The sequence below is a fragment of the Ovis canadensis genome, chromosome 1 (assembly GCF_042477335.2).
Source record: "Ovis canadensis isolate MfBH-ARS-UI-01 breed Bighorn chromosome 1, ARS-UI_OviCan_v2, whole genome shotgun sequence".
Classification (NCBI taxonomy): Eukaryota; Metazoa; Chordata; class Mammalia; order Artiodactyla; family Bovidae; genus Ovis; species Ovis canadensis.
In genome coordinates, this window is record NC_091245.1 from 97,729,744 (window position 1) to 97,756,994 (window position 27,251).

Genomic DNA, 27,251 nt, shown 5'->3' on the forward strand with positions numbered 1-27,251 from the left:
TTCAGAAACAGTTCCCTATTGCTTTTTATTATTTAACTTTCCACACCTGTGTCTTTGGTGTTCTGGGATGTTAGCCAACCAGAGGAAAGAGGCTATGTCTTTTTTAAATTCGAGCCCCTTCAGCATCCAGCACCTTGCCTTGCACATTGTAGGTGCGTTAATAAATGATTGATTGTTTAAGAGTTAGGTCCTTAAGAGGAAAGTGAAGAGGAAATATTTCTCTCATGATGAGAGCGAATATTTTTCAACTTATTTCAGATATGAATCAGCTACTCAGCAAAAAATGCTTCTGTCTGCTCACCAGGTATAGAGAAATGCTTTGGCTGAGATTGAGAGACGGTCTCCAGAGGATAACAAAGTGGGAGGAGATCTGAAGACCCAGAACCACCACGAGGGGGCGGAGTCACAGAGAGTTGGAGAGTTTCTGTCCAATCGCGAATCCTGCCCAGTTACTGAAGCCCGCCAGCCGAAGCAGCCGCGTTTCTCTTTAGGTATTTCTGCCCAGGAAAAGCTGCAGATTCCAAGGCCGACTCCAGCAATGGCCTTTGCAGATCTACGGAAAGTGCTTATCAGTGATAGCCTGGACCCTTGCTGCCGGAAGATCCTGCAAGATGGAGGGCTGCAGGTGGTGGAGAAGCAGAACCTGAGCAAAGAGGAGCTGATAGCCGAGCTGCAGGTTAGGCGAGCGTGAGAGGGCTGTGTGGCATCCTCCGTGGACAGTGGTTGACACACTCGGCCTAGCGCGCCCCACCCTCACCTCCTACCTGGTGTCAGTCTTGGGGGTCTCCCGAGTTTGGGGGCTGGGGAAGGTGGAGGGAGAAGGAGGGAGGAACCAACTTTTGCAAGCTGCAGGACGCAAACTTTCCGTTCAGTTTGCAACGGCGTGTTCCACGTTGGAACGTTTCCCGCCAACACTGCAAAGTGCCGGCTGCCCGCGGGATGCCAGCGCGGCTCCCCAGGGCCGTCTCTCCCGCCTCGCGCGGGGGTGCCGGGGGGAGGGGCGCCAAAGTAGCTTCCCTTCTTGGAACTCAGGGAGCGGCGAGCCTTCCCTGGCCGGCCCAGCCCAGCCAAGTCCTGCCTTCCCTGGGAGACGCTGGCGGAGTCCAGCCTGTCGCGTGGTTGCTCCAGCAAGCTCCCCCAGAAGCCGCAGGGAAAGCGGCGGGACTAGGGCAGCAAACGCCATACCCGCCTTTAGTCTGATGCAAGACGACGGAGAGTTTTCACCGCCCCTCGGCCGCCTAGGAGCGCTCGGAGGCAGGAGGGGCGGGTGATGGGGGGCGCCAGAGATCCCCGCGCCGGCCGCGCGGCCGTGACCGCGGCTCAGGCGATCCAGGCTTAGTCTCCGCCAGCGGTTTCGGCGGATGACCTCACCTTTGGCCTTGGCGCGGCAAGGTATGGCCAGAACCATGGAAAATCCGATCCCAAATGCTCCCAGGAAACGTGTATTTCTTAGCAAATCTTTCTCAGGAGCGTGTCACCGCTTGTCGTGTTATATAATTAGTGCCGTCTACTTCGGATTTTTCTTTACCTGGCTTGTAAAATCCCTGCGAGATTTGGTAGCCTCGTCTAGGCTTATAACATTTATTTTGGGAACTCTTCACTCCTGTTACCGCACTTCTTACTTCTGGACGGCACCCAGCGCCCAGGTGTCTCCACCCCACCCGTCCGGAAGTATTCTCCCTTGCCCTCCAACTCCCACACCCGGCATTGTAGCCTCCTACCAACTTCAGCCAGACTCAGCCCAGATCCACCCCTCCATCCTTCACTCCTCCGAGAGTCCCTTAAATCAAACCACAGAGGTGGCAGCTGTTGCTCTAGCGGTGAGGCAATCACACGGTCTTCCTAACTGCCTTTGTATCTCCTCCTGGGTTTCTCCTTGGAACCCTTGTTGGCTCTGGCCCCATGGTACTGTATCCAGCGCCTGTCCTGTACTCAGAGAAGTTTGACTGGTTCCTATCTTCCAGAAGCTTGTCAGCTGGTTAGGGAGCCTGGTTAATAGACTGTGAAGCTAATGACCAGATAACACAGTACTTGAGTGCTAAATGAGACCATCAGAAGATTAAACCTCTGCCTGCCCCACTGCTGCTCAAGTGGGGAGGAGAGGGTGATCAACCTCGACTTGGTGGGGGCCAAGGACTCAGGAGCTGGTCCTTGGAGCACCCTCGGAGTGAATGGGAGACAGGCACTTCACTTGTCACCTCCTCCTATGTGCAGATGGCAGCAGTGGCTTTGGCTCTGGGCAGTGGCCAGAAGGCAGGGTAGTGGTCTCTAGATCGTCACCTCCACCAGACCACCTGGCTGGGAAGTGTGCATGGGACTTCTTGTGGAAATGAAAATCCTGTACCTCTGGGGTAGGGTGGGATGAGGAAGTGGTGAGTGAGTGGAACTGACAAGAATGGGAGCCCTTGGTCACTAGCTGCAGGGTTCCAGGATGTTGGGAGGTTGGCTGGGAATTGGGGGCTGGGACACAAAGGATGTTTTAAAGGCACTGCAAACTCCTGGCAGGAAGAGAGGTGTTTGTTGGCTACATTGTTGAGGGATTTGGGCATGCCCAGTTTTCATGTCTGTCTTTGTAGAAAAACACTAAGTTTGGAATCCCTCTCCTTGGGCCAATGAAAGGACTCCTATCCAAGCTGCTGCTGCTGCTGCTAAGTCGCTTCAGTCGTGTCCGACTCTGTGCGACCCCATAGACAGCAGCTCACCAGCCTCCCTCGTCCCTGGGATTCTCCAGGCAAGAACACTGGAGTGGGTCCTATCCAAGCTACCTCTTGTTATTCTGAGTGGAGAGGTATCTGGGTTAGCGGCCCCTGGCCTCCCCTGTTTAAACCTTTTATATACCGAAAGAAACTGGAGCAGGTTGACAGAACCATGCCTGTCCTCCCTTAACACTCCTTGGTATTCTGGGCAGGCACGGTTTGTTCTCTCTCAGTCCGTGGTCAGGAAGTACAATCATTCCCCAGAACCATGCTTTTCAGACTTGAAGCAAGTCACAGCTCATTAGTGGGCATTGAAGTCTGTTTAATGGGTCGTGATTAGCATTAAAAAGAAAAAAAAAGTAAATATCAGACAGCAGTTCAGATAGTAAGGCTAAATGTATTTGTTACTGTGGGTCTTAGTCAAAAGTTTGGAAAACACTGGCTTGAAATAATAAAACTTCTTGTTGGAACTCAACAAAACTCTTATTTAGACTGTGTACCCCTCTTCTATCATCTTATACAAGTCTAGTAATAAACATTAAGTCTTACCACCTATCAGTGGTTTTAGACTTTGACCATGACCCACAATAGGAAATTCACTTTACACCGTAACTCAATATACACACACATATGTGTACACGCATACACTCAAGTTTCATGAAAGAACACCCATACTGTATATGCTGTGTTTTGATATTTTCTTCTGTTTCATTAAATAACAATGCTGGTCAGAATCCACTAAATGCAGGCTGGTAATGCATTTAGCTTTCTGAGACACCTTAGTATCTTTATCTCCGAGTTTTAAGAAAGCAAAAGAAGGGAATAAATTTCCAGGCAAGAGTCCATGTTTTGAAAGGCTCTTTTAAAATAGCACGTTTCCAGCCTTTACACTAGGATTTGGTTTGCAAAGGTTACATAGCCATCTACTTAATGAGGATCACATATATTGTGCCAAACAGTACCTACCTGCATTCTCTGTAGCCAGGGGAACATAACCTGGAGACTTTCTTTGGCGTCCCCTGTTACATAAGTCAGCGCATGCTTGTGTGTTTGGCCATTCAGTTGTGAGGCAGGAGCAATGCTGAAATCACCTCCAAGGCGAAGCCTGCCCTCCTTGGGAACGGAAGCATGTGTGAACTTGAGGAGCATGAATGTGTTTCCACTGCTGAGTTGGCATAGTTTGTCTAAAACAGCCATAAATCCACCAGAACAGGGTCCTGCTGTTTTCCAGCTCTGAGGCCACTGAGGGGCTGGGAGTAGGAAGGCAAACCGAGTGCAGCAAATGCCTATTCCAGCCAGCTGTCATACGCGGATACAGCACACACAGCGGAGAACAGCAGGCGGCAGAGTAGGTGTGGTGTTGAGATTCCCGTCGCAGGAGTGCCAGAGAGGACCTTGGGATGCTGCAGAAGAAAATTATAACCACAGCAAACTTCTGAGAGGATGTGGGCTGCCGTTTTCAGAAGTAGAGGAGAGGTGGGGAGAGCAGGGAGCCACATCTCAGAGGGATGGCAGGGTCCTGAGAGGGGGACGGTGCCTGGGAGTGCAGACTCTCAGTAAATGTATGCAGATTGACTGAATCCTAACTTTTTTTTTGGGGGGGTGGGGTGGGCGGCGCTCACCACGTGTGGCTTGTGGGATCTTAGTTCCTTGACCAGGTATTGAACCTGGGCTCTTGGCAGTGGAAGTGCAGAGTCCTAACCGCTGGACCCCCAGGGAATTCCCTTGAATGAATTAACTGATGCTGTTTGAATGAACAGGAACAGAGGTAGCTGAGGGTATAAGAGGACTTGCAAGTTTGTGAACTCTGGCCACAGGGATGTCCAGATCATGTGGGACCAGTGTCTGCTGAGTGGAAGTCTGCAAAGGCAGATTCTCACTTGGGATGGGCAAGCTCTGCCTGTACATCTCAGCTGGTCTGACTGGAGGCTCTTTAGACTTCGTGGCTTCAGAGAAAGCTGGGACGCACCCTTGAGGGAAACTCCATAGGGAGATCCTTCCACAGAGAGAGGCTCTGCTTGTTAAAAACTGGTGTTTCCGTGTTTGTCCTTGGAGTCTGCAGCGATGGGGTGCACTCCTGGGGAGTCTATATGCCCTTCTGCAGCTAGACTGCCCTGTGAGAAGATTCCCAGGGTTTGGGGAAGGGCTGGCAGCTTTGGAGAGAGTATTCAAGGAGCATTCTATTTCAGAACCACAGACATGAAAGGGTGTGAAGTGCTGGTGAAGGGTCCTCGATGCAGTTCTCTCTGGTCTGGCAGAGCTCCAGCCAGTGAGCATGCATGAAACATTCACACCTCCAGAGAAGTAGTTTTTCAGTTTTTCTAAAGAATCATCCCAGTGTTGAGAAGCCCTCCAGATCTAAGTAGGCTGCAGAGTAAGCTTCTTTTCTCCTCTCCCCTCTGTGGAGGGAAAAGAACCCTCTGTTCTCCCTGCATTTAACTTGTCCAGACTTGTTCCTAGGCTCTGGACTTGTGCACAGTAAACACAGAGTGGGCCCTAACCCTGGAAGCCAGATGCCAATAGCCCCTCTTTGTCTTTGGAATCCATGTGGTGGGAAGGGAAGAGAGAAGGTTCTCATGGGATCCAGCTGGGTGCCCCACTGGGGAAATGCAGGGCGAGTTACAGGCTTCAGATCAGCTGTCTATTCCAATGCCTTTGTGTTACTGGAGGAGACCAGGGGTGATGGTGACATAACTTGGCACAGTGATCCAGTGTGTCATTGGCAGCACAGGGCCTAGAGCCCCAGGCTCCTGGTTCCCAGCTTGCTGCTTATGCAGACGCCCTTGCAGCTTGCTCATCAACGAAACCTGGGACAGCCAGAGTTGGGCAGAGTGTGCATTCCCTCTCCAGCTCCATTTCCTGGGCCTTCTCGTTGAGTATTTGGCACAGCATCCTTATTCTGCAGAAGATACCGTCAGATGCTGGACAAGCCTAAGGACGATTATCCCCAGGTCTGGCTTAGCCCAGGTAAAATGGCTGTGAATCCAAAAAGTCTGATTTCTCACATAGGTTTAGTTTTAGTCTAATAGTGCCTGGTTTTCTGAGCAACTGTGAACCAGCTTAATTGTTTTCTCCCCTTCCCTCTACTGTGGTTTCTATTTTAGGAAATGTTTTTCTTTTAATAATTTGCCTTTTATTAACTTCACTTAGTCATTCAGCTGACCAACATTTATTGAGTGCCTTCTGTATACCAGGCATAGGGGCTCACAAAGTGGAATCTGATCCCACCTCACCCCTTTAGTAGCTCCGTGTCTGATGAAGGAAGTGATGTCCCTTGAGCAGGGCCAGATATTGTGCCAGGGGTTGTACCTGTCATTTCCTCCTCACACACCTGAGGAGGCTGAAGCTCAGAGTCTTAGCTTGTCAGGGCTGGAGCTTGGATTTGAACCCAAGCCTGACTGTTGGTGAAGTCTTTCAGAGGTGTGTGCGCATACACATACCTTTCCTGGCTATCCAGCATCAGCCTGCAGGGACTCCCACCTTGGACAGAGAGGCTGTACAGAGACCAACTCTGTGGATCCAGGTGTTTCTTTTTCTGCCTCAGGACTGTGAAGGCCTTATTGTCCGCTCGGCCACCAAGGTGACCTCTGACATCATCAATGCGGCAGAGAAGCTGCAGGTGGTGGGCAGGGCTGGCACAGGCGTGGACAACGTGGATCTGGAGGCCGCAACCAGAAAGGGCATCCTGGTCATGAAGTAAGTCATGGAGGTGGTGGGAGTGAGTGTGGAGACTGGCTGCGTGGAGGGAGGAGATGCCTGTAGAGTCAGAAGGGGGTCCAAGAGGCTGCCTGCTCCAGGCTGAGAACAGATGGGGTGGGGGCAGGTTGGAGCTCACGGCTTAGTGGTTCCCGAGGTTTCTGACATGGAAGCTGTCTTGTTAATCTCAAAGTGCTTCACAAACTCACCGCACAGATACTTGCACGCCTGCAGCCTGGCTGAGGGATCAGAAGAGCCTTCGTGGATTTCCCTCAGTCTCTGCTGCAGCCTGCCCCTCCCCCTCTATGGTTCCGTATGGAGCCCGGTTCTGCAGGCTCCACTGGATGGTGGTTCTTGTGCTGCAGCACAGCCTTTGCTAGTAGACAGACTTGCCCTCTCTTTCTCTTCCTCTCTTCCCTGTGCTCTTCTGGAAAGGGACCCCAGTTTCTCTTTCAGACTCCAGGGCCAAGAAAGAAGGGGTCCTCCTCAGAGCTGTTTTTTGCAGAAACTCACGGCCAAGGTCATGGCAACCCTTATTTCCGGCACCACTCTGACATAAGATGGAGTGGCAAGGTTATCCCTGTCCACTTCTCCATCCTCCATTTTTTCTCTTCCCTCGGGAGCCTCATCATCGTCAAGACCTTCCCCTCCCTCCTCTCCACTTCCCTCTGTAGGGTAGAGGTTAACTGACCTGGTTATCAGCCTGAGGTCAGTATCTAACAGAAGCGATGTTAACCGGTAGCATGCCCTGCGTTCCCAAGTGACTCACTGGCAAAGAAGCCACCTGCCAATGCAGGAGACGTGGCTTCCATCCCTGGGGTGGGAGGAAATGGCAACGCACTCCAGTATTCTTGCCTGGAAAATCCAATGGACAGAGGAACCTGGAGGGCTACAGTCTGTGGGATCACAAAGAGCTGGACATGACTGAGTGACCGAGAACACACGTGCAACCCGTCCTTCAGTCTTGCCCTGGATCCAGAAGCACCAGCCCCCTGGCCCCAGCACCTCCATATCCTGTTTAGTCTGGTCATTAGCTGCAGGTGACAGGAAGCCAGGTGTTCTTAGAAAGACAGATTCTAAGAATCCTTTTATCTTGACTTTTTCATTTTTAAAAAATAGTCTCTTGACCTTTTTTCTTTTTATAACCTTCATTTCCAGAGAAGAAAAGACCCAGTAGAGGGCATAAAGGGAAAACGTGTGTTAATATTCTAAAAACAGTAAGGAAAATCCTTCAAGAAAAGAAAAATAGTTTCATGGATTTTATCTCTGTCTTCCTTTCTGCAAGATGGGTAGAATCAACATTGCCCTTTGATTTATCATGTGAGGAAGCTTTCTCAGTGCAAAACTTGTGGAGAAATAGGAGAAGCCCAACAGGATGAGATAAAAATATTAGCTTTGTTCCTAATAAAAGCCAGGTTGGGCAACTTGATAAAGGTCTGTGGTCAAATAGCCACCCTCTGCCTCTGTTACAGATGTGTGATGCTAACACCACAGTGTAAATCAACTGTGCTCCAATAAAATAAAAGCTTGATGGCATGGAGCAGCAGAGATTTGTGCTTTTTGTAGGCAGGTAGATCCTGAAATAAGAGGAGTCAGATAAGGGCTGAGCCACACACGTTTCTCCCCATCTAAGGAGATGCTTCTCTGCCTCAGGAGAAGTAAGTCTGCGTAGAGAGAGGCCAGGTGTGTTTCTTGAATGGGGGTCCCTCTGCAGGAAAACATAAAGCTGGAGGGTTTTTTTTCCAACTTTGGGTTTAGGGCAGGAGTACCTCACAGAACTCCAGGCTGGTGGCATGGGGTTGGGGGTTTGCATTAAGAACAAGTACACTCAAAATGTTGGGGAGAATGGAGAAAGAAGGGAACACTTATACACTGTTGGTGGGGATGTAAACTGGTGTAGCCACAGTGGAGAACAATAAGGATCTTCCCCAAAATCTAAAAATAGACCTACCACATCACCCAGCAATCTCACTCCTAGGTATATTTGGAAAAAAAAAAACACACGCTAATTTGAAAAGACACATGTACCCCAGTGCTGATAGCAGCATTATTTCAATTGTCAAGATGCAGAAGCGACCTAAGTGTCCGTGGACAGTTGAATGGATAAAGATGTGCGATATGTATGTATATATATGCCCACACACACACAAACACACACAATGTAATGCTGTTGTTTAGTCTCTTAAGTCGTTTCTGACTCTTTGTGACCCCATGGACTATAGCCCACCAGTCTCCTGTGTCCATGGGATTCTCTAGGCAAGCATACTGGAATGGGTTGCCACTTCTTACCCCAGGGGATCTTCCCAACCCAGGGATGGAACCCATGTCTTCTGCATTGGCAGGTGGGTTCTCTACCACTGAGCCATTCTGGGAAGCCCATATAATAGAATATTAGCCATACAAAGAATGAAATTTCGCCATTTGTGGCAGCCTGGATGGTTTTGGAGGGCATTAGGAAATAAATCGGAAAGAGAAAGACAAATGCTGTGTGATGTCACATGTAAGGAATCTAAAACGTATACCAAACTAGTGAATATAACAGAAAAGACTCATTGATACAGAGAATAATCTAGTGGTTACCAGTGGGAGGGAGGGGCATCATAGGGGTATGGGGTTAAGATGTACAAACTATTAGGTATAAAATAAGCTACAAGGATATATTGTACAACATGGAGCATAGCGACAGTGTTTTATAATAGGTATAAATGGAGTGTAACCTTTAAAAATCGTAAATCACTATATTGTACATGTTTAACTTATATTGTGTATCAGCTATACTTCAATTTTTTTAAATGTAAAGAAATAACCCATAAAGCTAAACAAGAGCAATAAAGAGCAAGGAGAGCTCTCATGGAGCAGGAGAGCAAGCTCGGGGTGCACTGGAGGCTTTCCACAGGGACAGGTATGGGAATCCTGGTCTGGCTGACAGATGACCCTCCTCTTTTTCCATGCATAGTACCCCGAATGGGAACAGCCTCAGTGCTGCGGAGCTCACCTGTGGAATGATCATGTGTCTCGCCAGGTAAGTGAGTCCCTAACTTCTGAGGAGAGTTATTCTCTGTGGTCTGTCAGTTGTTAACTCCCTAAGCAAATTGACCCAGAGAAGCTTAGGAACACTTCAGCCTGGTGATGTGCAGGCTGCTAAAAACCTTCAATGCTGTTAGTCCTCAACTGCTCACTCATCATCCTGGTTCTCACGTTCATTACCTGGGAGCAGGCCCGTTGAGAAAATAAATACGTGGGTGATCTCTTTCTCCTTACTCACTTCCACTCTCCACACACATCCCCTGCGCCAGTCACAGTGGTAGGTGTCCACACACACACGAAGCCTTCTCTGATCTTGAAGCCTCACAAATGCTGTTTCTGCTGCCTGGGTATCCGTCCCTGCCATTTCTTTAACTCTTAAAACTGTTCTTCAAGGTTAAGCTTGAGTGTTAATTCATCCAAAAAGCTCTCTCTAAGATTCCCCAGCCAGGCCGATTCTCCTGGGGCTTACCTCTGTCACTGTCCTTGCAGATCTATATGAAGGGAATGAAATAGAAAGCTTCCCTGGGATCCCTGGGACCATGACCTGTGGGTTCATAACACAAGAGATCTCAAAGGGTCAAATCTCTCAAAGAGAGGGGACAGCCTAGGACCAATGAATATCACACAGTGTACACGAGTCTTACTGTGTTGGGTGGTAAAGTGACTGAGCGCCCGCTGTTGAACAGGTAGTGGGTCATTGGGAAGGACAGGGAGCCAGTGGGTGGGCAGAAAGATGCTCTGGGTCCCTTCGCAGGTCCATGGATCCTTAAACAGGGAACCCAGGCAGCCAGGACCCCTTACTTCTCTACTCAGGGGGCCTGAAACCTTCTGGGCCTGAGAAATGATCCTTTCCCCTTCTCAAGACCTGGGAGAGGGTCTGGGGGCATTCACCTTTGCTCTAACTCTTCCCCAAGATTTGTACCTGAGATCGTAGGTCTTCACTGATACTCACCTGTCAGTGAAGATGAGAAGAGGTTGGAAAAAGGAAGGAATAGGGAGAATTGCCCAGCAGAAGGGACCCGGTCCAGAAGGGACCCTGCGCTGGCTGTTTGGATCTCCCAGAACATCTAGAGACGTATTGAGGCCTGATACCCTGGTGTCACATGTGCTATTAAATTCAGTGGTGTGTGTTTGTGTGTGTTTTTGAGGGATGAAGGAAGGATTCCAGTGCAGCTTTCTATTTCTCTCACAATTTTTTTTTGGGAGTGATGTTCCCTTGGGAGTCAGGAATAGTTTTCCTCCTATTCCACGACCAACTTTACTTAAAGGAGTTGGCAGAGCGGCATGACTTAGGTTCAGCCACTCATCATGACCTCAGTCATCACCCGTCTCATAACTCACTGTGCACTGGTTTAATCAGTATGCTTTCCCAGCCAGGCAGCAGCAGAAGGGGTGGGGGAGGGGGGTGGCGGTGGACAGTGAAGCTGAGAGCACTGGGCAGTGTGGGTGGAGAGCAGGCCGGGATGGGCCTCGCGCTGGGGGACTTTGACTAGATGCCTGGTCCTGAGGAGCTGGAGAAGAGCACGGACACGGAAAGACAGGAGGATGCGACAAAGGTAGACTTCACTGTTCGCCTGTTTTCCTTCCTAAGTCAGGTCGGCCTCCATTGAATTCTCAGGAGGTCTTCTGCCCACTTGTGGCCCTGCTCACACTGGCCTGCTGAGGACCCCACAGTGTTAAAACCTGGGAAGACACTGTGGCCAGCTGGGTGCAGCACCCAGAGGGCGGGTGTGGGTGTTTCCTGCACCCGATGGTGCCGCACGCATACCTCAGATGGCACCGTGCAGCCAGGTGGGCAGAGGTCGGGAGGCAAGAGGACAGAGGAGGCCGATGGGGGCTCTGTCTCACTCTGGCAGGTTTGATCAGTCTGGCTTTGCTTCCTCAAGGCGAGTCATTGTCCTCAGTGAAGTGAGGACTTTGTCCTTCTTGCAGTGAGGCCTGATGGGCCAGAGCAGTGAGATGGGGCTGCTTCTGTGAGCTCCGTTGAGTTTGCCCATGAATTCATGGGGCTGTGATAGCAGGGCAGGTTCTCCGTCAGCCTCATCCTCGGAAGGAAGTCTGTGCCTGGTAACGTGTAGACAGGAAAGAAAGCTTTGAATCGGAACTCAGGGAAGTGGAAATATGGGAGCGATTATCTTGGAATCTCTGTTTTCTCTCTCGCATATGCAGACACACACACACACCGATGAATTTTATGGCCGGCAGGAAAGCCTGCATTGAAACACTTAGGAGGCTGACTGGTGGGGATGCCTTCCTTGGCTTTGACTTCATTCTGCTACTTCTGGCTGAGTGATGCTGGGCAAGGTGTTTAACCCCCAGTGCCTGCAATCTCCCCCCAACTCTGCCCCCAACCCCCACCATGCAGTTATTGTGAGCATCGAATGAGCTGATATTTAAACATTGCTTCTTATCTCCTCCTTTCTCGCTTCCGGAAGAGCCTGGAGGACCATGATCCACATAACATGTCTTGCCTCTGATTTCTCACATCGCCCTAATTTCCTTTGTGCCCTCTGGAAAACACATGGAGAATCAGACCTCCATGTTGGCTGATAGGAGAGGATAGGCTGTGGAGTGTGTGGGGTGTGTGTGTGTGTGTGTGTGTGTGTGTGTGTGTGGTGTGAGACAGGAGGTCCTATGGTTGTTGGAAGTGTCCAGACTATAGCACCTGCTACCCTAGTGTAGTCTAACTCTCAAGGGAGAATAAGTATTCAGCTATCCCCTGATATAGTGGAAGATGTTGTAGGTTGTAGCTCTGAATGAAATAAGAAAATGGAAATCTTTGTGCTTCTGGAACATTTGGTGGTGTTAAAATCCCCCAGTACACCATTTCATTATCTCTACAAATGCTGGAGGATTAGCGTTTGCTTTTTTACATGCCTGGAGTCACTGAGGCCAATATTCAACAACTGAGATGGATTCAGAACCTCCTCCCCGACATTTGGCTGGAGACAATCCCAGGGCTCCAAGCCAGGTCTTGTCAAGGGATCCTCCTGCTATAGCCCTTTGTCCATCCTCGGTATTTCTGAACCTGAGCCCCCAGACCTAGCTTGTACTTGTCTTCATCAGGGGATGCCCGGCAGATGTAGTGGCCGCGCAGCCTTCACACTGCGCCTCCTTCCTGGGCTAGTGGGGTCTGGGTGGGCCTGCTGAATGTGTCTGTCCTTGCAGGCAGATTCCTCAGGCAGCGGCATCTATGAAGAATGGCAAGTGGGAGCGGAAGAAGGTAAGCGGCTGGCCTTGCCTCACCCTGCCTGGCTCGGTGTCCACAGTCTACTGCAGGCGCTGACTTCGGCTTCTTTCCCTGTTTGCAGTTCATGGGAACCGAGCTGAATGGAAAGGTCCTAGGAATTCTTGGCCTGGGCAGAATTGGGAGAGAAGTGGCCACCCGGATGCAGTCCTTTGGGATGAAGGTAAGAGGTCCCCAGACCTCTTTGATGTGGGGCTTCCTGTGGCAATTTTGGAAGAGGCAGCTTTGCTTGAGAGAAGCTGAAGCTTTGTCCTAGGAAAATCTGATGCCCTCTTTTGAGCCCCTGAGTAAATGGGTGGTAAAGCCAGGGAGGGAGGGGACATGGGCCCACTGACCTAGACCCTTGAACTCAGCATCTGGGAATACTTGGTGGAGATCCGTCAGCTCTGGGATGAGTAATTGCCCTGAGTCCCCGTGAAGCAGAGTGGAGTCTTATCCCGCCTGTCCTTTCCTCCCCTTCTGTGAGGGCCTTCTTGTTTTGCTGCTTCTGTCTCCTGTGATAAATCAGAAAACAGGAGCAAATTTGTAACCTTGCAGCAGAGCCACTGCTGTCCGTCTTCTAGCTCCCCGCCATAGTCCAGAAGAGGTTGAAAGGTGCTTGCCTATACACTGTGAGGGACTTCCCTGGTGGCTCAGACGGTAAAGAATCTGCCTGCAATGCCAGAGACCCGGGTTCAATCCCTGGGGCAGGAAAATCCCCTGGAGAAGGGAATGGCAACCCACTCCAGTATTCTTGCCTGGAAAATCCCATGGACAGAGGAGCCTGGAAGGCTACAGTCCGGGGGGTCACAAAGAGTTGGACATGACTGAGCAACTCACACTTCTGCTTTCATACACTGTGAAAAGATCATAGAGCCCACAGTGGCTGGGAAAACCCGCACATTTCTCAGGAATCTTCCCTGACCCCACCGCCCACTGAGGCTCGGTCTTATCCTGTGCTTGCAGCTCAGTAGTTCTTCTGGTTGAGGGAGAGTTGTCATCAGCAGTGCCGCTCCCCAGCCCCCACCCCGGGGACCCACCCAGAAGATCGTGCCAAGGGAGAGGACACCCACCCGGTGCCCAAGTGGGCGAGAGAGGTGTGGCAGCTGGGTGGGCAGGTGGGCATCTCCATGTTTACTGTGGCTGTGGAGAGAGGGATTGTGGGTTCAAACTACGGCCAGGAAACATTAAGGAAGATGGTTTTGAAAATCAGATTATTTCAGGTCTAGAAACATTTACATAAAGCTGTATGGAATTTTCTCCTTTTTTCCCTTGCTCCTTCCTTTCTGTATGTCTTTCTCACTTTGCATTAGAAGAGACCTTATAGATTAACCCTTAATTTTATATCAACCTCTGAATTTTGTAAGTTTTTGCTAAGGGCTTATAGCAAATGGATGGTGAACAAGGACCAGTTGGGCATCCCTTTGTACCACAGTCTGCATCTTCTCTGCTTATCATATTCTCTACTTACCATATCGACTGAAGTCAGCCAGATATCTCTGCTAAGCTTTAGCACCAGGAAGGAGAGGTACCTTTTTCTGGCTCCCTATGAGAGGGGACATGGCCCAGTAGGATGTATTGATCATGGAAGCAGACCAAAGCCATGTCCTTTGTGCAAGCCACAGGGAGCACTCTCTCCTTTTTGCTTGTTTGTGAGGGCTCAGGGTAAAGGTTCAGCTCCTGGAAAATTCTGATCAACTAAAAGCAGGGGTCAGGGGTTCAGTAAAACCCAGGGCACATGTAGCCAAACACGTGAGTGCTTCACTGATGATGTGGTGACTCTGGGACGGTTGCCAGACCCAGCGGTCATCCTGTCACGTGCGCTGCCCTCCCGTACGGCACCGCAGTACACTGGGCTCTTCTAGCTTGGCAACACTCATTGTCAAGGACGGGAGACGTTTGGGTGACTTAAGCCAGACCAGAAGCCCTACCCTGTTTCCTGAGTAATTGAAGTGATTGGTAAGCTTGTCCATCCTTTTGGCGTGCACACGTGCTCAGTCGCTCAGTTGCATTGGACTGTTTCTGACCCCATGGACTGTAGCTCACCAGACTCCTCTGTCCATGGGATTTCTCAGGCAAGAATACTGGAGAGGGTTGCCATTTCCTCCTCTATACGATCTTCCCTACCCAGGGATAGAACCCCACCTTGGCAGATGGATTCTTTACCACTGAACCACCTGTGAAGCCATCTTGTTTCCTGAATAATTGAAGTGATTGGTAAGCTTTGTCTGTTCCTTTGGCAGCACTCAGCTACTTAACCGCAGCCCCGGCTGCTTCCTAGAGGCACAGAGGGATACAGGACCTTGAGCATCAGCAGCAGACATGACTGACATGGCTCTGCTCAGAGATGTCTGGACCCTGCATATGAGTGCTCACCTGTGTCTCTGGGCATAGCACATACCACATGCCCACATGCTCTGTCCCCAGCATGGTTTTGAGGGTGTGGGCACATTTTTTGTGTTGCAAAATATATCTGCTTCTCTGGGGGATTCTTCTGTCCAGATGTCTCTGGAGGGTCACTAGACTGTTTTGCTTCTGGTACATGTTCTTTGTAAACCTGAAACACACCTTGGAATGTACCCCCCACCCCACATACACCCCAGCCCCTCAAGAGCAGCTTGGCTCTGGTTCTTTCCCACTGGCCCAAAGTGGCCTCTTTTTGTACTCAGCTGCTCACTTTGATCTAGCTCCCTAACAGGTTTCTGGGTCTGACACATTTTGAGTCATATTTCAGTGCAGAGAAATTATTGACCTGCATCTTCTGAACCTTGGTTGATGTTTGAGCAGTTGCGGAGAGCAAGATTTTCTAAAGGCCAAGGAAGGAAGAGTCTTGAACAAATTGTTAAAGAGATGATTTATCAGCATCCAGGCAGATAAGTGTTTACTAAACACAAGTTGTTTCTATCTAGTCTTGGTCTCTCTTTGAAAATCAGTAGTAAACTGGTAATATCATGGGATACCCTAGATGTATATGTCTTGACTATTTAAAATTATAATCATGTAATAAGTGAATGCATTCTCACAAAAGTTGAAATTTAGATAAAGGTCTCCTAGATGACCATCCCAATCCGAGTTTCCTCAGGTAGCATCAGTTTGATATATGTCATCTCAGACTTTTTCTATGTGTTTACATGGAATACAGGTTTCTGGGATATAGGTACAGTTCTGTACCTATAGAGGAGTTTTAGCCTAGAGACAGTAGACTGTTGTGCATGTTTTTAAGATAAAAATGTATATTTTGGAATAAGTAGATTTACTGTATTTTTTAACTGTTGCATGGAATTCCTTTGAAGGGATAAATTGCTTTTATTTGGCAATTACCTCAATGATGAACATTTTAGATCTTTTGTAGAATGTGGACTTTAGCAAGCGTTGGTGAGGTCTTTCATGATACCTTTGAGATTAAGATGGAGATCATGAGCTTGGTGCAGAGGTTTATTAACTGGCTGAAGGATGTATTCATCTCAGTCTGCAGGGGGATTGGTTCAGGATAGTGCAGGGCTCTGCCTTGCTCCCTGTGCCCATCCACAGCCTGGATGACGTGTCATTTGCAGATGGCAGGAAGCAGAGGGAAGTAATTAATACTTAAAAGTTCAGACTTAGGTCCTAAGAGGCATAGGAAGTCTAGAATAGTTGGGCATCCTAATAGGAAATTTAATTGGAATACATGTCAGTGCCCCACATATGAGGCCCCAGAGCAAGTAGAGTTGGTGTAGAGGTGTTTATAAAGGCTTTTTCAGGAGAGGAGGCCTTTAGTTGACAGCAGTGCAGTGTGATTAATTGTGACATGGTTGATAGAAAAGGTTCTGTGACTCTTGGCAGCATTGAAAGAAGATGACTTTCAGAACAAGGGGGTGACTTTCTTCATGCTCCATACCGATCAACTCCTGTTGTGAGTATTTGAGCAGTCGAAGACCCCATGTTCTGCAAGACTGTGAAACTTGGGAGATAGGGTGATAGCAGGGGAGCCCACACACCTGTGCTTCCTAAGAAAGGGTAGAGGCACTGGGATCTCTGAGCTCATCAAGAGGTGGGAGTCACAGGGGAGGGCTTGAAATAGCCAAAGGGAAGTCGTATAGATGAGTCACGCTTTCTGAGAAGTAGATCCTGGAAGGAGCACTAGAGTGCAGGCTGCAGAGGCGGGGTTACAGACAGAGCTGGCCTCAGTGGAATAAGTGATCTCAGGAGAGAGTGAGTCCCCATCACTGCGGATACACTTGCAAGACCAGATAACTACCTGGCCGGCAAGTGAAGAGGGGATGTAAACACAGACACAGAGGCCCTTTGAGCCCTCACATCTCTGAGTACACATCACCCCAGTGGGCTACCAGTTTCTTTAAATTGTGAAAGGGCCCTGGCCGTGAGTTCACTGTGTGATCATAGGTCATGGTGCCAAATTTTTAAGGACTGGGTTTGTTACGGTAACTTGGGAGAACAAGCTAAAGACATAAAGATGGGACTGCCCTTGAGGTCCACTGGTTAAGATTTCACCTTTCAATCCAGGGGTTGCAGGTTCCATCCCTGGTTGGGAAACTAAGATCCCACATGCCTTTTGGCCAAAGAACCAGAACTGAAAACAGAAGCAGTATTGTAATAAATTGAATAAAGGCTTTAAAAATGTTCCACATCAAAAAGGTGTTTTTTAAAAAAGGACATAGAGTGGACCAGGAGGCATGGGGGACCCTGAGTTGTTCTGGTTGGGCTAGCTCGAGCAGAACAGTAAAGCCTGTAGGTGTTATTTTTATCATCCTCTTCTCTCCCAGCACTGAGGTCTTACCCTGTTCCTGGTCTGTCACTAATCAGGCTGGTGTGTGTGTGCTCAGTCAGTCACATTCGACTCTCTGCGACCCCAAGGACCGTAGCCCACCAGGCTCCTCTATCCATGGGATTCTCCAGGCAAGAATGCTGGAGTGGGTTGCCATGCCCTCCTCAAGCTAATCTTCCCGACCCAGGGATCAAACCCAAGTCTCTATGTCTCCTGCATTGGCAGGCAGGTTCTTTACCACTAGTGCCACCCAGTTAGGCTGTTAATGGGATGACTGTTATCTGACTCTCTCTAGGGTATCAGGATTTAAGACCTGACCCCATCATGCCGCAGGAGCTGTAAGGAGAGACCTTCTTGTGCTCAGATGCTGGGGGTGGGCCATCCCTTTTCCTCCTTCCCTTTGTGATTGTCGTATCACTTAGGGAAGGGGGAGCTTAGCCAGGTGGCTTCCCAAGAGCATGTGGTGTATGAGTGGGGATGGGTGAGGGAAGAGCCCATCTATGCCAGCACAGGCCTAGAAGGAGCCTTGAAGGTCCTTAGAGCAGCTGCTGACATGCTTGAGCCGTAGGTACAGGTGTGGGTTTCTGGATAAATCTGGTAGCCCGCAGCGGCTGGTGTTCTGAATCACTTGAGTCTTAACACACTAATTTTCTTGTCCTCAGTAATATTGCTGGATAACAGATTATAACTCTGGAGGCTCAACTCATTCAATCTGGCCTGTCCCCTGGGATGGCTTAATAGGCCCCAGCCAATCAGTAGCTGAGCCTTATACTTTCTTACCAGGTTTTTGGTGAGGAGCAGACTAGCATCTCTTAACAGTTTCTTTGTGGCCAGTATTGTGAAGAGTCTGACATTAGCCCAAAGGGAGGGATGTTTAACTTGAGGCTCCAGTTGTCATCAATTCCTTTGGGTCTTGCCAATATTTACTGAGTTAGTTAGACAAGGCTGTGGATTGAAGGCAGGAGAAGGGGACGACAGAGGATGAAATGGTTGGATGGTATCACTGACTCCTTGGACATGAGTTTGAGCAAGCTCTGGGAGTTGGTGATGGACAGGGAAGCCTGGCGTGCTGCAGTCCATGCGGTCACAAAGAGTTGGACACGACTGAGCGACTGAACTGAACTGAATATTTACCGATCTGCTGTGTTAGATATCATGCCTACAGTGACCCTCTGGAGTCAATATTATTATCCCAGTTTACAAATAAGTAAACTGAGGCCCAGGAAGGTTATGTGAAATGCTCAAGATAATAGGACAAGTAAGGGGTGGAGTCCAGCTCAGACTCTGGGCCTCTTGGGTCGCAGTCTGGTGCTCTTTGCCCAGCACCGCCGCCAACACCATCCTTCCTGCTGGTTCCTATTGGTAAATCAGTCTCTGCACCATGTTCTTGCGCTCAGTCATTCACGCAGCAGGCAGCTCCCATCTCAGTCTGGTACCTGCAATTCTTTCTGCCCCAGAGCAGTGGTTTTCAGATTCTTCGCAGAGCCTCAAGTGTAGACACATAGTAAGGATGTGGAGGAGCTCAGTGGTAAAGAATCCGCCTGTAATGCAGGAGACACAGGAGACATGGGTTTGATCCCTGAGTTGGGAAGATCCCCTGGAGAAGGGCATGGCAACCCACTCCAGCATTCTTGCCTGGAGAATCCCATGGACAGAGGAGCCTGGGGGCTACAGTCCATGGGCTCACAAAAAGTCGGACACAACTGAGTGACTTAGCATGTGCACGTACACTCAAGGACGTGGAGTGTGGGCCCAGGGAGAGAGCAGGTGGTGGGGCTTCTGGGCCTTCACCTCTGTGGTTTTGAATTGATCTGGTTTTATGTTATTATTATTATTATTATTATTGACTGTGCTGGGTTTCGTTGCTGTGCAGGGGTTTTCTCTAGTTGCCATGCACAGACTTCTCATGCTAGTGGCTTCTCATACAGAGCTCTAGGCTCTCAGCCTTCAGTAGTTGCAGCCCGTGGGCTCAGTAGTTGTAGCTCATGGGCTTAGTTGCGCCATGGCATGGGGGATCTTCCCGGACCAAGGATTGAACCCGTGTCCCCAGCATTGGCAGGCGGATTCTTAACCTCTGGACCACCAGGGAGGTCCTGATACGGTTTTATATTGAGTTTATATTTAAGATTTCATTGTGTGGTGGGGGGCAGAGTGCCAATGCTAAACTCAAAGATTGGCTCTGGGATAGAGAAAGGGCACGTGACCATTAGGCTCCTCTGTCGGAGCCCTTTTATACCTTGAAAGCCTCCCTGATCTCCTCCATCCACAGGCAGCCAGAGGGACCAGGAGCAGTATGACTGGTCTCCCAAGGCTGCCTTCTATGACAGCAGCTAGCAGATCGCCTGGGAGCACCACTTGAAAAGCTAGGGTTCCTCTGTTACCCCAACATCAGGACTCTGTGCTGGGGCTGGAGTTGGGGTGAGGAATTTAGGCATCCCTTTATGCATCTCCCCAAGGCTCCTCTCTAGGAATAGACGATAAGAACCCGGAAGTGCCTGACATCTATACATTTGACATCTGACCTTTCTTGGACACATCGGAACCCGACCGGGGTCAGTCTCCTGGGCCTCATGTCACCCTTGTTACCTCCCAGAACATGTCTTCTGGTATAAGAGCCCTAGCCCTTAGTTGAGTTCGGTCTCTGTCTCTGCCCTGGGTATCTTGAGTGAAAAATGAGAACGGTAGAATTCTTCCCCTGCTGTTGTCTGCAGATGAAGGAGGTGCTGTCTCTCTGTGAAAGAAAGCTGAGTCAGGGCCTGCTGACAGCCTGGCAGATGCTTATCTCACCTGCACCGCCCCCCTCCTCCACCCTTTAGCCCCAGGCACCTGCAGTAGGGACGCTGGGCTAGACTCAGCCTGCAGGAGCCTCCCTGTGCTGATTCTTGGCTTCTGAGAGCCCAGAGACAATAGGGTTGTGTGAACTTGCTCCCTTAGGTTTGGCTGTGTGACTTCTGTTGGTGTCCCTATCCTCCCCATGTTCTGCATGAAAAAAAAAAAAGTATATCTGGATTAGAAATGAATGGGACATTGTTCCAGCCAGCCTCAGAGCCAGTGGACAAAGAAGACTTGTGAGAACCAGGGCAGGGTCCTCTCCCCTCCCCTGGATCTTTCATTCTCCCCACGAGAAAGGAAGAGTTTACCTCTGTGGAATGGCCATGAGCTTACCATCCTGTAAGGGTGTGGGGGTGGGCAGCCTCTTTCCCCTATACCTCGAGGGTAGGAGTGGGACCCACTTGGCTTCTTTAGTGCCGCAGAGCTGACGATGAGTGAAAAACGTGGTTCCAAAAGCCACACCTCACTCATAACTGTTTTCTGTTTTTTCTCTAGGAAGGCTGACTTGATCTAGTAATCTTCTGTGCCATGATTTTCTAAAATAACTTTTCTATTTCCCTAGCTTCAAAAGAAAGTCATGATCAGTGGGGGAAACTTGAAAGAGTATAGGAAAGCATAAAGGAGAAGAAAAATTAATTCTACCACCTAGAGGTAACCACTGTTGAAGTAGTAAGCTTTGTGTTCTTTCTGTTTGTGTTTGGTTTAATCCTGGGCCGACTCTGAATGTTTTCTCAGGGAGCTTTCTTTTCATGGAACATTGAATTGTTGAAAACCAGAGGAGGGGTCACTTTGAAATTGTCCACCTGCTCCTTTTCTTAAAGTTGAGGATCCAGGTCTGGAGGCACTGACTTGCACCTGGACACACAGTTGACCACACTTGAGGCCAGACTCAGGCCCACCTCCTGGTCCAGAGTCCTTATCTTGGGTCCTGCAGACCTGCACAGCTCAGCCAACTGTCCTGCCTTCTTGAGCATTTCAGTACCTTTGAGATTCTTACAACTGCTACACCTCTTGACATGGGCCAGGCCTAAGGAGAGAGCCTGGGGCAGGTCTCTTGGGTAGACCAGGCAGGAAGTGGTTAGGTCTTTGATGTTGCAAGAGAAAAATCTTCTTACCTAGTTGCACATTCTTCCCAGCTGCTTGTGCTGCCTTGGCAACCTTCAAAGCATCGCCCCTGCTGAGAGGTATGTGGCTGGTAGCCAGGATTCTTTCTGATGTAAGAAGAGATGTTTCTATCTCATTCTATCCCTGTTTTCTCAGGTGGGGGCTGTGGGCCTCCCCACTCCACCCCTGATTAGCAGGTAGGAATTAGAAGCGTGGACGCTGGATCCAGAATACTTGTGTCCCAATTCTACCACTTGCTACCTTTATGACCTTGGTTAAATCATTTAATGGGCTTCCCAAGTGAAATCTACCTGCCAGTGCAGGAGATGCAAGTTCAATCCCTGGGTTGGGACGATCCCCTGGAGAAGAAAATGGCAACCCACTCCAGTATTCTTGCCTGGAGAATCCCATGGGCAGAGGAGCCTAGTGGGCTGCAGTCTACAGGACCACAAAGAGTCGGACACGACTTAGCAATTGAGCATGCAAATCATTTAACCTCTGCCTTAGTTTCTTCATATGTGAAACAGGGAGGTAATAGTATCTAACTCATCAAGTATGAGATGCATATTGTTGTTTGTTGTTTAGTTTCTAAGTTGTGTTCGCCAGGTTCCTCTGTCCATGGGATTTCCCAGGCAAGCATACTGGAGTGGATCGCCATTTTTCTTCTCCAGGGGATCTTCCCGATTCAGGGATGGAACCCTTGTCTCCCACACTGGCAGGTGGATTCTTTGCCAGTGAGCCACCAGGGAAGCCCCATGAGGCACATAGTCAGTGTGAAGGGTGTTTGCCATCATCAGCCATGAGTCTGGGCTTTTTCTTCCTTCTCGTGAGCTTTGTCTTCTCTAGTATTCCCTCTTCCCATCAGTATGTGATGACCTTTGGCTGATGGGGTCGATGAAGTTTCCACCCTGAGTTTCCTGTCTGCCCTCATCTCCCAGGAGCCAACCTTCCCTCCTTCTCTGTAGCCTCAGGGAGGTACCTCTGCTTTGGGGGCTGTCCTCTCCCCACCAGCTCAGACCGTGGTTCTTTCTGGATCCTCCCAACCCATGGTGCCTCTAAGTCTCACTTTCCTCCTCTTGAAGTCCTTCCCCTCCCGTCAAACCTGCCTTGTTGAAAGGACCTGCCTTTAGTCGTTTATACCTCTGCCTGATTAGGCACCCAGTTACGCCTTCCAAGACGAGGTACACTTTAAGCCTTGTGAAAGGAACCTTTGAGAGACAGGAGTGTACTCTACCCACCTGGTGTCAGCGCTGGTGTTTGACCCCCTTCCCCGGAGGTGAGTCTGTCTTGTTGATAGCCCTGCTGGGCACCGCCACCACCCTTCTCCCTCACCTCTTCCTCGCTCCGTTGAAGTGGGTGGCGTGCCTGCCCATCTTCTGGCCCGTGGGGCCTCCAGCTGCAGCCAGCTTCTCCCCTCCTTTCCCTCGTGCCCTCTAACAGCGTCACTGCTCCCCACAGGATCGTCCTTTCTCACGGGGCTCCCCACTTTCCAAGGGTGTCTGAGCTCCACTTGTTCAGTCACATACCAGCTGCTCCTGCATCCTTTCATGGTCCAGAGCTTGGAGGTGGGCGAACCTCCCTTTGAATTCTGACCCTGCCTGCTCCAGCATGGATGCCCCACTTCCTTCAGATCTCAAGTAGGAAGAATAATAGTACCAACCCCCTTGAATTACCGTGAGAGATAAATGGGTATTGTGGTAGTCGCTCAGTTGTGTCTGACTCTTTGCAGTCCCATGGACTGTAGCCCGCCAGGCTCCTTTGTCCATGGACTTCTCCAGGCAAGAATACTGGAGTGGGTTGCCAGTCCCTTCTCCAGGGGATCTTCCCACCCCAGGGACTGAACTCCAGTCTCTGGCATTGCAGGCAGATTCTTTACCATCTGAGCCACCAGGGAGGGAAGGCTTAGCAGTAGCGCTCAGTTTAGTCAGTGCTCCATAAACGGTAGCCATGATTAATAATACCAGTACTGACAACTAACAGGGACACTTACCCTCTCCCTCTCACACGCCCCCAGACGATAGGCTACGACCCCATCATCTCGCCAGAGGTCTCAGCCTCCTTCGGTGTGCAGCAGCTGCCCCTGGAGCAGATCTGGCCTCTCTGTGACTTTATCACTGTGCACACACCTCTCCTGCCCTCCACCACAGGTAGGTGTGTGGGTTGACCACAGAAGCCACCAACCAGGTAAGGGTGGGCCCTCAGTCTGGGCCTTCTGCCCACACTGGGGACCAGCTATGGTGGGAAGGTGGCCTCCAGATCCTGTAAGCATGGAGCACGGTGATGCTTTGTTACACGGCCTGGTATCAGATCAAGGAGGGGTGAGCTGGCTGGAAATGCACAGGGTCTGGGTGAACTAGGTCAACATGTAGGATCAATGACCCTGTGGATACTTCCTTGGACCACTGCCTGAAGCACTAACATCTCAGGGACATTTGAGATGTTTCTCAACTCAACTGAGTCTGGTCCAAATTCGTCACTAGGACTCCTGGCCCAGAGCATCTGAGAAGGGAGCAGTGAGACCAGAGAGCTTGTAGTCCCCCAGGAAGGAGGCATGTGGGGAAGAGCCCGTGGTGGGGAAGGTGGGGCCTCCGGAGCCAGAGCAGGTGGTTCCCGACACCATCGCTGCAAGACAGCGTCTCCTTCCCTCCCAGGCCTGCTGAACGACAGCACCTTTGCCCAGTGCAAGAAGGGCGTGTGCGTGGTGAACTGTGCTCGAGGAGGGATCGTGGACGAAGGTGCCCTGCTCCGGGCCCTGCAGTCGGGTCAGTGTGCTGGCGCTGCACTGGACGTGTTCACGGAGGTAAGTGCCTGCTCAGCGTAGGGGGCCGGGGGGAGGTGGGAACAAAGGGCCTTGGGCTGGAAGCCCAGCTGAGCAAAGGCCTTGGCTTACTGTCTCTAGTGGGAGAAATTATGTTGCCAAAAATAACACCTCTGTGTCAGGAGGTAGGTAGTATTAACCCATCTTACAGATAGGAAAACTGAGGCTCAGAGAGATGGGGATGTGCCCAGAGCACATGAGTAGTAAGTGATGGAGCTGAGATTGGAATCCAGTCTCCGACTCTGTTCTGCTGTGATGGAACATTCATGAGGAAGCCGATTATTACTGAGTCCACTGACTACCGGGTGAAGCAGAAGTAGGAGTTGGCATTGCTCCTGTCCTCTCCTCCTCCAGTTCCTGAGGCAGTCCATAGCACCCCACCCAGAGATGTCTCTTTCTGGTCAGGAACCACCCCGGGACCGGGCCTTGGTGGACCATGAGAATGTCATCAGCTGCCCCCACCTGGGCGCCAGCACCAAGGAGGCCCAGAGTCGCTGCGGAGAGGAGATCGCCCTCCAGTTTGTGGACCTGATGAAGGGGAAGTCCCTGGCGGGGGTTGTAAGTATGCCTTGTGGGGCTGGGCCCAGAAGGAGAAGTCAGAGGAGGGCATGTTTTAGCTGGGAATGGGGACCCGGGGCTGAGCAGTGACCAGATTCAGCCCTGGGAGCCCAAGATAAGGCACTGCACTTGACAGGCAAAGTGCTCTGGGTGGGGCGGCAGGAGCTGCCCTGCAGTTTAGCCTTGAGAGCTGAGGCCCGGCACCCTGGAGCCAGCTTAGCTTGCTCTATTGTAGGCTTGCTGCTGAGACACTGGGTTTTTTTTCCCCTGCACCATGCCTCTGGAGAAAGGCTCCTTTGTTCTCTGCAGGCCTTGGGAGTGAAGGAGTGAGGCTGGCGTGATGGCAGGGTGCCCAAGGTTGGGTGAGTGGGGGGGACGGACCGAAGAGAAAGCCTTGATAGGGGGTTCTCACCTTGTCTCACTTTGTAACACTGAGCACATCTTTCATAACCTCCACTTAGAATCCTGCGCAGAGGCCCACCCTGCCCCCACAGCCTTCATCACCCCTGCTAAGGAACTCTCCACTCCCGCTGGCCCCTTAATTTCCCCAAATCGTGACTTCTTGACTGTGCTCTCAATGGGCCCTTCCTGGTCCTTTGTTTCTTCTCCAAGCTGAACCTGACTTACACTTCAAGTCCTGTCTCATTCATTCAGTCTTCAGATGGTCCCTAAGCTCCAGTGGGTGCCAGATGCTGTCATAGCCCTTTGGGGACACAGGGGTGAATAAGGGGCGCAAGTGGCACTAGTAGTAAAGAACCTGCCTGCCAGTGCAGGAGACGTAGGAGACGTGGGTTCAATCCCTGGGTTGGCAAGATCCCTTGGAGGAGGGCACAGCAACCCAGTCCAGTATTCTTTCCTGGAGAATCTCAGGGACAGAGGAGCCTGGTGGGCTACAATCCATAGGGTCGCAAAAGAGTCGGACATGACTGAAGCGCCTTGGCACAGCAGGGGTGCCAGGTGCTTCAGGGGGCTTGCCACCTGCCCCTTCACGAATATTTGCTTGGCTTGTCTCACTTCATCCCAATCCTTTTGCCATGAGCCACATTCTTGTTATTAAGATTTCATGAGTTTATATTTTAGTCCTTAATTATACTCTTTTAAGTTTTCAGAGGATTAAAAAAAAAAAATCAAAGCAGGATGTAAGCTTTACTGTAGCTCATGTGGCTCTACCCCAAATACTTAACCAGTAATGAATGGGGGTGGGCAGGGCTAGAGGGTGGTCCCTGACTTCCTGGCTGACCTTCAGCATAGGGCTTTCGCTTCTGAGGACAGAGTTATGGCGGGAGAGACACAGGGTGCTTTGTTCAGCCCTTGTTTGAGAGCCCAACTCTCCAGGCCACTGTGACCGCTACACCCTGAGAAAGTAAGGGACCCATGAAATGTCCCCTTCTTACTTACGTGGTCAGATCTCAGCCAGATCGTTAAACTCAGTCTCGAATTAGGAACAAATGCCTGTTTTACCCTGCAGTGGCTCGGGCACAACAGGCATTGGTAAGAAAGACCTCCTTGTCACCCAGGAAGCCCCACTGTCCCTCCTTCTTTTCTGGGTCCTCTCCAGTTCCTTTCTGCTGTGACCTGAGGCACAGACTAGCCTGAGGATCAGGTTGGCGCCCGAATGCCTTGGCTCTTCCTGGAGCCTCCTGTTCATCTTCTAGAGAAGATAGATGCCCCTTTTAACTCGGCAGACCTGTGGCGAGCAGCGCCCTGGCCTGCGAGGGGAAGGAACCGGGTGTGGTGCATGCCCGTGGGGCTTCTCCGGTGAGCGCTTTCCCACTGCCCGCTGCAGTTCTCACCCTCCAGCTGCCGCCTGGCCCTTCACTTCTTCCCTCGAAGTTCTGGGATTCACTGCCCTTTCTTCTGTGCACTTCACGGAGGATCAAAGGGGAGCCGGCCGTGGGGCACCGTCACACCCGGGACCTCCTTGCACCGCAGGGTCTGCTGGGGAGTCCTGCCTCCTCGGCTGTTTCCATCATTATGAGTCGTCCTTCTTTAATTCTCTGCCAGTTTTCCCTGTGAAAACAGGAATAGAAACTTCCACGTTTTCCTCTCATTACATCTGCCTGATTGATTTGCATCCAACCCCAAGATTCTAATTAAATCCTTCTTAGATGATTCTCTTTACAGGTTGCCTCAGTGCAAGTGGCCAGATACTTAACTCAGAGACATCTTGAGCCACAAGATGAAATAGACATTTTGACCCAGAACATGCTGCTTTGTTGTCAGCGGGGGGTCCAGCTGGCCAGACCCTAGGCTTCACAGCATTGGAGGATTATGTGGCTTCTGCCTCTTTGCCACTGCCCAGCAGGCCTGTGGTGGACTTCATAGGAGTCCACATTTGAAGAGTGATAGGATCATCAAAAGTGTATGAATACAGGGAATTCCCTGGTGGTCCAGTACTTAGGACTCAGCGCTTTCACTACTGTGGCCCAGATTCAGTCCCTGGTTGGGGAACTGAGATCCCACAAGCTGTGTAATATGGCAAAAAAAAAACCAAGTGTATAAATCCAGCCTTACAAATTGTGATATTTA

At 50.4% G+C, this 27,251-nt stretch overlaps 1 protein-coding gene across 1 annotated transcript in view; it reads left to right on the plus strand.

Annotated features, from left to right (window-relative positions):
• Window positions 1-327: 327 nt before the first annotated feature.
• PHGDH (phosphoglycerate dehydrogenase) overlaps window positions 328-27,251 on the plus strand; it is a 31,096-nt gene continuing 4,172 nt past the window's right edge. The window contains exons 1-8 of the mRNA XM_069602258.1: window positions 328-676; window positions 6,241-6,392; window positions 9,349-9,414; window positions 12,588-12,642; window positions 12,731-12,829; window positions 23,361-23,493; window positions 23,998-24,146; window positions 24,570-24,722. Of these exons, the coding sequence (XP_069458359.1) occupies window positions 539-676; window positions 6,241-6,392; window positions 9,349-9,414; window positions 12,588-12,642; window positions 12,731-12,829; window positions 23,361-23,493; window positions 23,998-24,146; window positions 24,570-24,722 (945 nt within the window). The 5' untranslated portion in view covers window positions 328-538. The remainder of the gene's footprint in view (window positions 677-6,240; window positions 6,393-9,348; window positions 9,415-12,587; window positions 12,643-12,730; window positions 12,830-23,360; window positions 23,494-23,997; window positions 24,147-24,569; window positions 24,723-27,251) is intronic.